The sequence below is a fragment of the Mustelus asterias genome, chromosome 22 (assembly GCF_964213995.1).
Source record: "Mustelus asterias chromosome 22, sMusAst1.hap1.1, whole genome shotgun sequence".
Classification (NCBI taxonomy): Eukaryota; Metazoa; Chordata; class Chondrichthyes; order Carcharhiniformes; family Triakidae; genus Mustelus; species Mustelus asterias.
This window is the reverse complement of record NC_135822.1, coordinates 62,040,130-62,053,186: the sequence shown is the minus strand read 5'-3', so window position 1 is coordinate 62,053,186 and position 13,057 is coordinate 62,040,130. Positions and strand designations below refer to the sequence as shown.

The 13,057-nt window shown below is 45.4% G+C and overlaps 1 protein-coding gene across 2 annotated transcripts in view; it reads left to right on the top strand.

Moving 5' to 3' along the window:
* The window catches only part of LOC144510106 (disintegrin and metalloproteinase domain-containing protein 9-like), a 142,499-nt gene that overhangs the window by 50,941 nt on the left and 78,501 nt on the right, over positions 1 to 13,057 (top strand). For both annotated transcript variants that reach the window (XM_078239381.1, XM_078239382.1), the window contains exons 4-6: positions 283 to 361; positions 2,084 to 2,160; positions 9,059 to 9,269. In XM_078239381.1, coding sequence (XP_078095507.1) covers positions 283 to 361; positions 2,084 to 2,160; positions 9,059 to 9,269 — 367 coding nt within the window. The remainder of the gene's footprint in view (positions 1 to 282; positions 362 to 2,083; positions 2,161 to 9,058; positions 9,270 to 13,057) is intronic.

The window sequence follows — 13,057 nt, the reverse complement described above, 5'->3', positions numbered from 1 at the left end:
GTGGAGGGATATGGTCCAAGTGCAGGTCAGTGGGACTAGGCATAAAATGGTTCGGCACAGACAAGAAGGGCCAAAGGGCCCGTTTCTGAGCTGTAATTTTCTATGGTTCTATGGTAAGTGTGTCAAATGAATGAGTAATGATTTGGAGTGCCTTAAAATACATCGCACATAAAGTATCACCAATGTGTATCTGCTTTTGAAAGTTTCTGTGCAATCCCAAGATGTTGGGATTGTTTAAATACGGTGAATTTAGTTCTGACTGTTAGTTTTCTTTTCCTTCAGAGACATTGTTCCAAAGGACTTTGCGATGTTCACCTACAGTGACGATGGGAACTTGATCTCAACTCGGCCAGATATTCAGGTATTCAGTGAGGTGGAGGAAGGAATGGGTATGGAATGATGGGGGAAACATGGTCAGAATTCTGATCATGGGAAGGGAAACAGGTTAGTTTTGGGGGCAGCTGAGAGAACCTGGACTGCGGTTAATGTGGAAAGCTGCCTACTCCTTCACACTTCAGATTCTGCCTCCTTTCAGCTCTCAAGGCCATGGAAACCCAGTGGAAGAGTGTTAAATTTAAAATGGCGATAATCTCTGAGGCACACAGCCTTGTTAACATAACTAATTGGGCAACCCCCTTGTAGTGGGTGGTTGCAAGCCTGCGTTTCAATCTCTATTGAAATTGGAAATGCACTGATGGATGGTCAATTGGGTTTGAGTTCGCTCAGGTTTCAAATTTTATATCTTGCCTCTCCACGGCCATCCCGTTTTCTTGAGGTTCAAGTTCCTCTCTTTGTATCTGGGTTGCCCCCAAAGCAAGTTGAAATTCCGAGAACTTTCATCACATGTCCTATCTTATCCTGGAAGAAGGAACTCATTTGTGGGCAGGGTAGAAGCGTCAGCTGTGAGCAGCGGAACATCGGAAAAGTTTCACTGACTGAGTCCATGTGCTTATAGGCATCAGAAACTCAGCTATCCAAATCCATGACTTTATCCATGGCACAATAATGGTCTTATCTATCAGTGACTGTTGCTGTGATTTCTTGTCCCCTTACGATTTGAGCATTTCCTTTTACTGATTAGAGATGATTGACAGACTAAGATAATTTTACTTTCCTTTCATTTGATCACAACCGTTCTGTTCTTTGCTGGTGATGTCGTGAGGTGAAATTTTGATTATCTGCTTCACTCCAGAGTCCCAGCAGGTGTCTGAACCTTCCCTCTGAGACCCAAAGGATATATTTATGCCATAAAAAGCAGCAGTGTTAAAATAATAAGTTGGCATAAGTGGCACTGCCCTGTTTTCATTGTTTCTCTCGTTGTGTTCACACTTGTCTGGAAGAGTTAAAATCAATAAAAATGAAAGCAAAATATTTCCGATGCTGGAAATCTGAAATAAAGACAGAAAATGGTGCAAAACCCGGGGCGGCACAGTGGTTAGCACTGCTACTTACAGCACCCGGGACCCGAGTTCGGTTCCCGGCTTGGGTGACTGTCTGTGTGGAGTCTGCACGTTCTTCCTGTGTCTGCGTGGGTTTCCTCCGAGTGCTCCGGTTTCCTTCCACAGTCTAAAGATGTGCGGGTTAAGTGGATTGGCCAAGCTAAATTGCCCCTTAGGGGACTAGAGAGGGTAAATGCATGGGGTTATGAGGATAGGGCCTGGGTGGGATTGTGGTCGGTGCAGACTCGATGGGCCAAGTGACCTCCTTCTGCACTGTAGGATTCTATAATTCTATAGATGATGGGACTGGCAGCATCTATGGAGAGAGCAACAAAGTGTACGTCTCAAGTCCAGGTGACACTTTTTCAGAGCTAAAGAGGGAAAGAAATGTGATGGATTTTATACTGTTTGAGACGGGATGGAGCAGGTGGAACAAAATAGAAGGTCAGGGATAGGTAGAAGCGAGGAGAGATTTGACAAAGATATATTGGACGTAAGACAAAGTGAGTGCTATTGGTAGTGTTAAAGACTAAAGTAGGTTTGGAAGATGCTGTTGAAGGAACTTTCGCAATTATACTAGCAAAACCATTGCTGTAGTTTCTGGATGATGTGTTTAACTATTTCCTTACTATCTATTTTTCCAGGACTTTTGCCACTTCCAAGGGTATGTGGAAGGGATGGATAATTCCATGGTTGCTCTTAGCACCTGCAATGGGCTCAGGTAAAAATTGGACCTCTCCTCACATTTATCCACAGAACAGCAGTGACTGCATGTAAAACACTGAGGTTCTGAAATAAACTATGCTGTGGAAGTGCTGTTTATTAATTCTATGTTATTTGCCTGCCGCCATGTGTTAACCCCACAGTTAGAGAATCTAGATTGATTGAGGTCTTGGAGCATGCTGCATGATAAAGGCTTGTCAGATTGCTGTCAGCAAAATGATGTCAAATCTCAAATCGTTCAGTTCGCAAACATGACTTTGAGCTTCTGGTTGATTGTCTGTTTAATTCTCTGCCCCACTCTTATCCTGACCTCTCTGTCCTCAATCTCCTAAATTGTTTCAATGAAGCTGAACGTAAGCTCGAGGAACATTACCTCATCTTTCGATTAGGTGCTTTACAATTTTCCTGACTCAACATTGAGCAATTTCAATTGGTGAACCCCTGCCCCTACTTTTTTTGTTTTTGGATGGCAGCATTTGGTGGTAATTCTGTGATTCCCATTTACAGCTCCTCTGGACCTGTCTTTTGCTTCTTTACTTGAACATAAGAACTAGGAGCAGGAGTAGGCCATCTGGCCCCTCGAGCCTGCTCCGCCATTCAATAAGATCATGGCTGATCTTTTCGTGGACTCAGCTCCACTTACCTGCCCGCTCACCATAACTCTTAATTCCTTTACTGTTCAAAAATGTATCTATCCTTGCCTTAAAAACATTCAGGTAGCCTCAACTGCTTCACTGGGCAGGGAATTCCACAGATTCACAACCCTTTGTGTGAAGAAGTTCCTCCTCAACTCGGTCCTAAATCTGCTTCCCCTTATTTTGAGGCCATGCCCCCTAGTTCTAGTTTCACCTGCCAGTGGAAATAACTTTACTGCTTCTAGCTTATCTATTCCCTTCATAACCGTAGATGTTTCTATAAGATCTCCCCTCATTCTTCTGAATTCTAATGAGTATAGCCCCAGTCTACTCAGTCTCTCCTCATAAGCCAACCCTCTCAACTCCGGAATCAACCTAGTGAATCTTCTCTGCACCCTCTCCAGTGCCAGTATATCCTTTCTCAAGTAAGGAGACCAAAACTGTACACAGTATTCTAGGTGTGGCCTCACCAGCACCTTATACAGCTGGAACATAACCACGCTGTTTTTAAACTCCATCCCTCTAGCAATGAAGGACAAAATTCCATTTGCCTTATTAATTACCTGCTGCACCTGCAAACCAGTTCCTTGAGATTCCTGCACAAGGACACCCAGGTCCCTCTGCACAGTAGCATGCTGCAATTTTTTACCACTTAAATAACAGTCCATTTTGCTGTTATTCCTACCAAAATGGATGACCTCACATTTACCAACATTGTACTCCATCTGCCTGACCCTCGCCCACTCACTTACACTATCTATATCCCTTTGCAGACTTTCAGCATTCTCTTGTGTAGTTACCATCTCCTTTTGGCTTGCCCTATCATATCTTCTGTCATTCAATTTCTCTCCTGCCTTCCAGCCCAGCACAAACTTTCCCTTTAATTCTTCCCTATCCCGCCTCCCATTCCCTGCCGTTGTATTTGCTTTAAATTTATTACATCTGACTTTTTTCAATTCTGTTGAAAGGTCATTGACCTAAAACATCTCACTGTTTTTCTCAGATGTTGCCTGATGTTTTGAGTATCTTTAGCATTTTTACTTCCAGATTTCCATCATTGACAATATTTAGCTTTTGTCAATTCTCAATTAGCCAGCTACTGTCCACAACAGTTGCTGTTTTTTTGTATATGGTTAAATGAAGATGGACTTCAACCCAGATAAATGCGTAGTGGTCCATTTTCAGGTCGAATGGGATGAAGGAGTACAATATAAAGGGAAAGACTCTTAGTACTGTAGAGGATCAGAAGGACCTTGGGGTCCGGGTCCATAGGACTCTGAAATCGGCCCCGCAGGTGGAGGAAGTGGTTAAGAAGGCGTATGGTGTGCTGGCCTTTATCAATCGAGGGATTGAGTTTAGGAGTCCGGGGATAATGATGCAGCTATATAAGACCCTCGTCAGACCCCACTTGGAGTACTGTGCTCAGTTCTGGTCTCCTCATTACAGGAAGGATGTGGAAAAGATTGAAAGGGTGCAGAGGAGATTTACAAGGATGTTGCCTGGATTGAGTGGCATGCCTTATGAGGATAGGCTGAGGGAGCTCGGTCTTTTCTCCTTGGAGAGACGTAGGATGAGAGGAGACCTAATAGAGGTATATAAGATGTTGAGAGGCATAGATCGGGTGGACTCTCAGAGGCTTTTTCCCAGGGTGGAAATGTCTGCTACGAGAGGACACAGGTTCAAGGTGCTGGGGGGTAGGTACAGGGGAAATGTTAGGGGGAAGTTTTTCACACAGAGGGTGGTGGGCGAGTGGAATCGGCTGCCGTCAGTGGTGGTGGAGGCGAACTCAATAGGGTCTTTTAAGAGACTCCTGGATGAGTACATGGGACTTAATAGGATGGAGGGTTATAGGTAGGCCTAAAAGGTAGGGATATGTTCGGCACAAGTTGTGGGGCCGAAGGGCCTGTTTTGTGCTGTAGTTTTCTATGTTTCTATGTTTCTATGTTTCTGTGACACACCATATTTAGATTGTTTCCAATGCCATCTATCTAATGGAATTCAAACTGGTTACTTTCTTCCTATTGTAAGTGATGAGATCGCTTCAAATGTAGCTTAAAAAAAGCAACATTACTTATAAATAACATTGAAATATAATCTTACAATTATCCAGATATGGTCACTGTATTTAATGCAATGATGACAAGATTTATGACACCCATTCAATTTCTCCATGGTAATTCCATTAATCAGGGTGTGCCACTCTGGGCCCTATTTTGCCATTTTCATTCTAAGTGTTGGGCAGACTTGAAACTGGGAGTGTTTCAGATCTGACTTTTAGACCCGTTCTCAGGCGCCCCCATCCACACTCTGCCTGAAAACATATCAGCGAATCCGAATCGCGCTGCAGCAGCCCGTGGCTGGAGCTTAACGCCTCCGAAACGCTGCAGCTCCGATCGGCGCCTCCGACTGCGCACGCGCAGGAACAAAAAGGATAGAATGCGGCTTCCCTGCCACATTACTCCTGGGCCAGATAATGCCTCCCCCTGGCCCCCACAGACATTGGCTCACCCCCAAAACATTACTGACCCCCTTATTCCCCCCTTCCCCACCCCCTACGCCACCCAGACTGATCGTGGGCCCCTCCCCCGTCACTGATCTCAGACAGAGTGGCAGCGGACCCCCCCTTCCCCATCACTGATCACAGGCAGAGTGGCAGCGGACCCCCCCTCCCTTCCGCCGATCCCAAGCAGAGAGCCGTCAGATGCTCGGCACTTACCTCCTCACTAGCTGGAGCACCCGAATCGGGCTTTTGTGGAGCGTGTCTGTTTTGCGCCGATTCTGGATGGGCGAACACAGCGGTAAAGGGGGAAGTGCCGGTAAAGTTGGGCCTGCAGCCCATTAAGTCAATTTAAATGCATGCAAATGCATTTAAACGGCCGTCGCGCCCGTTTTGGGTGCGGTCCCAATCACGGCCATTTTCGGTCCTTGGTAAAGGGGGAACTGGCGCGGAGGCGGGCGTGCATCACGCTAGTCGCCTCACGCCTGACTTTACCAAGTTTTCGCGCCCGCAAAAGGGTGCAGCTTGATGGCAAAATTGGACCCTATGTGTCCAAAAGTGTTTGTTCTGTTGCATTGATTAGTTCAGACTATTTAAAATTTTATCAGGGCTTTAGTGAGTGCTTTCTGGACAGATCAGTCCAGTACAACACTCTAATAGGTGATGATCAGTGTTCAGGTAGAAGATTTTCTTTTAAATGCAACCATATTGTCAACATATAGATTCAGATGAAAAGAATGACTTTATCCAATTTATGTTGTTGATTTATTAATTTTTGTAACTGAATCAAGGAGAGCAACCAGTTCCCATAAAATATATCAGTGAGTTAGTGAACAAGTAGCCTTTCTTGTGTGTCTCTGGTTTTCTAATATAAGAACTAGGAGCAGGAGTAGGCCATCTGGCCCCTCGAGCCTGCTCCGCCATTCAATAAGATCATGGCTGATCTTTTCATGGACTCCACTTACCCGCCCGCTCACCATAACCCTTAATTCCTTTACTGTTCAAAAATTTATCTATCCTTGCCTTAAAAACATTCAATGAGGTAGCCTCAACTGCTTCACTGGGCAGGGAATTCCACACATTCACAACTCTTTGTGTGAAGAAGTTCCTCCTCAACCCGTTCCTAAATCTGCTTCTCCTTATTTTGAGGCTATGCCCCCTAGTTCTAGTTTTCACCTGCCAGTGGAAACAACTTCCCTGATTCTATTTTATCTACTTCCTTCATAATCTTATATGTTTCTATATGATCTCCCCTCATTCTTCTGAATTCCAATGAGTATAGTCCCAGTCTACTCAGTCTCTCCTCATAAGCTAACCCTCTCAACTCCGGAATCAACCTCGTGAATCTCCTCTGCACCCCCTCCAGTGCCAGTATATCCTTTCTCAAGTAAGGAGACCAAAACTATACACAGTACTCCAGGTGTGGCCCCACCAGCACCTTATACAGCTGCAACATAACCTCGCTGTTTTTAAACTCCATCCCTCCAGCAATGAAGGACACAATTCCATTTGCCACCTTAATTACCTGCTGCACCTGCAAACCAGCCCTTGAGATTCCTGCACAAGGACACCCAGGTCCCTCTGCACAGCAGCATGCTGCAATTTTTTACCATTTAAATAATAGTCCATTTTGCTGTTATTCCTACCAAAATGGATGACCTCACATTTACCAACATTGTACTCCATCTGCCAGACCCTCGCCCACTCACTTAGACTATCTATATCCCTTTGCAGACTTTCAGCGTCCTCTGCACACTTTGCTCTGCCACCCATCTTAGTGCCATCTGCGAATTTTGACACACTACACTTGGTCCCCAACTCCAAATCATCGATGTAAATCATGAACAATTGCGGACCCAACACTGATCCCTGGCGCACACCATTAGTCACTGATCGCTAACCAGATCAAAATAATCAAATAAAGAAAATAAATACTTGCATCCAAAGAGTGCCTTTTATGTCTTCAGGACATCTCAAAGCACTTTACAGCCTATGAAGTACTTTGGAAGTGTGGTCCCTGTTGTAATGTAGGAAACATGGTAGCCTTTGTGCACGTCAGGCTCCCGTATACAGCCATGTGATAATGACCAGATAATCTGTTTTAGTGATGCCAATCGAGGATTAAATATTGGCCTTGGCCAATGGGGAGAACTCCCTTTCTCCTCTTCAAATCGTGCCATGGGATCTTTGGTGTCGACCCTCAAAAGCAGACAAGACTCCGGTTTAAAAGCCTACCCTTAGACAGCATCTCCAACAGTGTTGTGTTCCCTCGGTACTGCAGTGAGCAGTCAGTCTGGATTCTAGCTCAAGCCCCTGGACTGGAGCTGGGAGCTGAGAGCCGAGAGTAATATTAACTGAGCAATGGTGCTAGTAAAAGTCAGAAAACTACACGGTTCTTCTCTGAACTACAGTTGGTGTACATAAGAACATAAGAAATAAGAGCAGGAGTAGGCCATCCAGCCCCTCAAGCCTGTTCCGCCATTCAATAAGATCATGGCTGATCTGATAGTGGGTTCAGTTCCACTTACCCGCCCGCTCCCCATCACCCTTAATTCCCTTAATGGTTAAAAACCTATCTATCTGTGACTTAAACACATTTAACGAGGTAGCCTCTACTGCTTCATTGGGCAGAGAATTCCAAAGATTCACTACCCTCTGGGAGAAGAAGTTCCTCCTCAACTCTGTTCTAAATTGACTCCCCCGTATTTTGAGGCTATGCCCCCTAGTTCTTGTTTCCATTGTAAGTGGAAATAACCTCGCTGCTTCTACCCTGTCTAGCCCCGTCATTATCTTATATGTCTCTATAAGATCTCCCCTCAACCTTCTAAACTCCAATCAGTACAGGCCTAGTTGACTTGATCTCTCCTCATGAGCTAACCCCCTCATCTCTGGAATCAACCTGGTGAACCTTCTCTGTACCCCCTCCAAAGCTAATATATCCTTTCTTAAATAAGGGGACCAAAATTGTACACAGTACTCCAGGTGCGGCCTCACCAGTACCCTGTACAGTTGCAGCATGACCTCCCTGCTTTTATCATAGAAATCATAGAAACCCTACAGTACAGAAAGAGGCCATTCGGCCCATCGGGTCTGCACCGACCACAATCCCACCCAGGCCCTACCCCCACATCCCTACATATTTTACCCGTTAATCCCTCTAATCTACGCATTCCAGGACACTAAGGGGCAATTTTAGCACGGCCAATCAACCTAACCCGCACATCTTTTTGGACTGTGGGAGGAAACCGGAACACCCGGAGGAAACCCACGCAGACACGAGGAGAATGTGCAAACTCCACACAGACAGTGACCCAAGCCAGGAATCGAACCCAGGTCCCTGGAGCTGTGAAGCCCCAGTGCTAACCACTGTGCTACCGTGCCGCCAATACTCCATCCCTCTCGCGATAAAGGCCAACATTCCATTTGCCTTCTTGATTACCTGCTGCACCTGCAAACGGAGTTTTTGTGATTCATGCACAAGGACCCCCAGGTCCCTCTGCACAGTAGCATGGAAGATGCAAATAATAAGAAAAGTGGGGGGAATCACTGTCCACTGCTCCACACATTCTCCTTTGACTAAAATATTCACGATACATTCTAGTGACACACAGTTAATGCTATTACATTCTGCAATTTGACTGGAACAAAATAGATAAATGTTCAGTTTACTTCTATTTTCATCAATTTAAAAAAAAGTGATTGGCTTCCATTGTATTGAAAAATGACCGATATAACAAAACACAGCTGTCATTGTTTCTCCACAGGGGTCTACTGGAGACGGGTGACACTCACTATGCAATTGAACCACTTGAATCTTCCAATACGTTCCAACATATAGTTTATCGTATGGAGGATCTGCTTGAAGAGCGGTTGGTATGCGGAGTATCTGATCTGGGCACTGCCATGCAGCAGGATCATCAGGAGCATGCGGAACAACATTTCCATGATGGCCACAGTATGATGGGCTTTCTGCGTGTGAGTCTAAGTTTTCGCTATTCCTTTGCTGCCAGTTAGTTGTACGCTTAAAATGATCAAATGAATGAGAATGCGCAGATAAGTTTTAAATTTATTGATTCACTGAATGTGGGCATCGCTGGCACGACCATGCACAAAGATAAGTGCCCTTCAGAAGGTGATGGTGAGCTGCCTCCTTCACAGCTGAACATTTGTCAAAGCTATTTCAGAGGCAGTGTGAACCAGATAGGTTTTTATGAAAATCTAATAGTTATACGGTCATCATTATGATCCGAGCTTTTTATTAAAATTCCAGATTTATTTAAACAATTAAATTCAAATTCTTCGGCTGACGTTTATGGTGGGATTTGAGCTCCTTGTTTCCATTCATTAGTTGAACTCCAGAGGTGAGAGTGACTGTCCATGACATCAAGGCAGCATTTGACGGAATGTGGCATCAAGGAGCCCAAAACAGGAGTCAATGGGAGTTGGGAAATTTCTCCGCTGGTTGGAGTCATACCTGGCATAAAAGAAGGTGGTTGGAGTTGTTGGAAGTTAATTGTCTTAGTTCCAGGACATCATTGTAGGAGTTCCTCAGGGTAGTCCCAGGATCAACCATCTTCAGCTGCTTCATCGATGATCTTCCTTCCATCTTCAAGTCAGAAGTAAGGATGTTCACTGATGACTACACAATATTCAGCACCATTCGTGACTCCTGAGATAGTGACGTTCACGAGGGGTCATAGGTTCAAGGTGAAGGGGGGGGAAGTTTAACACAGATATCAGAAGGACATATTTTACACAGAGGGTGGTGGGGGCCTGGAATGCGCTGCCAGGCAAGGTGGTGGACAATATCCAGGCTTGGGCTGACAAGTGGCAAGTAGCATTCACGCCACACAAATGCCAGGCACTGACCATCAACAAGAAATAATCTAACCAATGCCCCGAGACATGTGACTCGGTGGGTGAGATTTTACAGTCTTGCTCGTCCCGAAACCGTAAAATCCCACCTGAGGTCAACGGACCTTTCCATGTCCACCCCTCGCCCACTCCGATTCCCATGGCAGGCAGGACGGTAAGGTTCCAGCCCATGACTGTAATGACATTACCATTGCTCAATCCCCCACTATCAATATCCTGGGGAGTTACCATTGACCAGGAACTGAACTGAACTGGATAAATACTTTGGCTACAACAGCAGGTCAGAGACCAGGAATCCTGCAGTAAGCAACTCGCCTCCTGAGCCCCAAAAGCCTGTCCACTATCTACAAGGCACAAGTCAGGAAAGTAATGGAATACTTTCCAGTTGCCTGGATGGGAGCAGCTTTGACAATACTCGAGAAGCAGGACAAGGACAATGCAGCCTGCTTGATTGGCACCACATCCACAAACATGAACTCCAAGATGTACTGCAGCAATACTCCTCAGATAGCACCTTCCAAACCAACAGCATTACATCTAGAAGGACACTGGCAGCAGATATATGGCAACACCATGACCTGCAAGATTCCCTCTAAGCTATGCACCATCCTGACTTGGAATGATATCGCCATTCCTTGTGGCTGGATCAAAATCCTGGAACTCCTGTCCTAACTGCACTGTGGGTGCGTCTACACCACATAGACTGCAGCAGTTCAAGAAGGCAGTTCACTGTCAATGATTTGGAATGGACATTAAATGCTGGTTAAGCCAACAACACCTACATCCCATCAACAAATAACAAAAATTATTCTAGGCCTCTGGGTCAAATTCAGCCTTTCCACCAAATCTGTGTCAGATCTTTACTTTTCATAATTTAAGAGTTTGTTTTCATTAGAAAACAAGAAGGGAAAGAAATTCTTCTCGTGGAAATAATTTTATCTCGTAAACCTCTTTTGAAATGTACCTGCATATCCAAAAGTGCTGAAAAACATTTTTATTAATGTACTGCGATAAAGACTTAGATTGAACAGATATTTTTTGTTGTACTGGAGCTATTGCAGTATATTTGATACTGCATGTTGGTTGGATACTGGCCTGTACCTACTGTTGTTGATGTGGAGATGCCGGCGTTGGACTGGGGTAAATACAGTAAGAGTTTTAACAACACCAGGTTAAAGTCCAACAGGTTTACTTGGTAGCAAATGCCATTAGCTTTCGGAGCGCTGCTCCTTCGTCAGATGGAGTGGATATCTGCTCTCAAACAAGGCATACAGAGACACAAACTCAAGTTACAGAATACTGATTAGAAAGCGAATCTCTACAACCAACCAGGTCTTAAAGGTACAGACAATGTGGGTGGAGGGAGCATTAAGCACAGGTTAAAGAGATGTGTATTGTCTCCAGCAGGACAGCCAGTGAGATTCTGCAAGTCCAGGAGGCAAGCTGTGGGGTTTACTGATAGTGTGACATAAACCCAAGATCCCGGTTTAGGCTGTCCTCATGCGTGCAGAACTTGGCTATCAGTTTCTGCTCAGCGACTCTGCGCTGTCGTGTGCCGTGAAGGCCGCCTATCTTGGGTTTTTGTCACATTTGTCACGAGGATCTTGGGTTTATGTCAGACTATCAGTAACCCCCACAGCTCGCCTCCTGGACTTGCAGAATCTCACTGGCTGTCCTGTCTGGAGACAATACACATCTCTTTAACCTGTGCTTAATGCTCCCTCCACTCACATTGTCTGTATCTTTAAGACCTGGTTGGCTGTAGAGATTCGCATTCTAATCAGTATTCTGTAACTTGAGTTTGTGTCTCTGTATGCCCTGTTTGAGAGCAGAAATCCACTCCATCTGACGAAGGAGCAGCGCTCCGAAAGCAAATGGCACTTGCTACCAAATAAACCTGTTGGACTTTAACCTGGTGTTGTTAAAACTCCTACTGTTGCTCATGTAGACCTGGTCGGGGTTGAGAGGGACTGTAAATTCCTGCCCAAAGTCAACCAAACTTTGGCTGGACCAACATTTCTGGTGGGAAAGGAAATCCTGGCCAGGGAATTCCTATTCTGGGAGAAATGGTCAAATTCAGAAGGCAAAGTTGAATATGAGTTGACATGTACCCACAAAGAGTTGGAGGACACGTGGATAATTCCAGAATATAGAAACACAGGTGGGAAAGTGGGGTGCACAACTCCTGAGTGTTTTTTGTACTCTCACTTGCAGTAATTTCATCTACAAAGAACAAAGAACAATACAGCACAGGAACAGGCCCTTCGGCCCCTCCAAGCCCGCGCCGCTCCCTGGTCCAAACTAGACCATTCTCTTGTATCCCTCCATTCCCACTCCGTTCATGTGGCTATCTAGATAAGTCTTAAACGTTCCCAGTGTGTCCACCACCTTGCCTGGCAGCGCATTCCAGGCCCCCACCACCCTCTGTGTAAAATATGTCCTTCTGATATCTGTGTTAAACTTCCCCCCCCTTCACCTTGAACCTATGACCCCTCGTGAACGTTACCACCGACCTGGGGAAAAGCTTCCCACCGTTCACCCTATCTATGCCTTTCATAATTTTATACACCTCTATTAAGTCTCCCCTCATCCTCCGTCTTTCCAGGGAGAACAACCCCAGTTTACCCAATCTCTCCTCATAACTAAGCCCCTCCATACCAGGCAACATCCTGGTAAACCTCCTCTGTACTCTCTCCAAAGCCTCCACGTCCTTCTGGTAGTGTGGCGACCAGAACTGGACGCAGTATTCCAAATGCGGCCGAACCAACGTTCTATACAACTGCAACATCAGACCCCAACTTTTATACTCTATGCCCCGTCCTATAAAGGCAAGCATGCCATATGCCTTCTTCACCACCTTCTCCACCTGTGACGTCACCTTCAAGGAT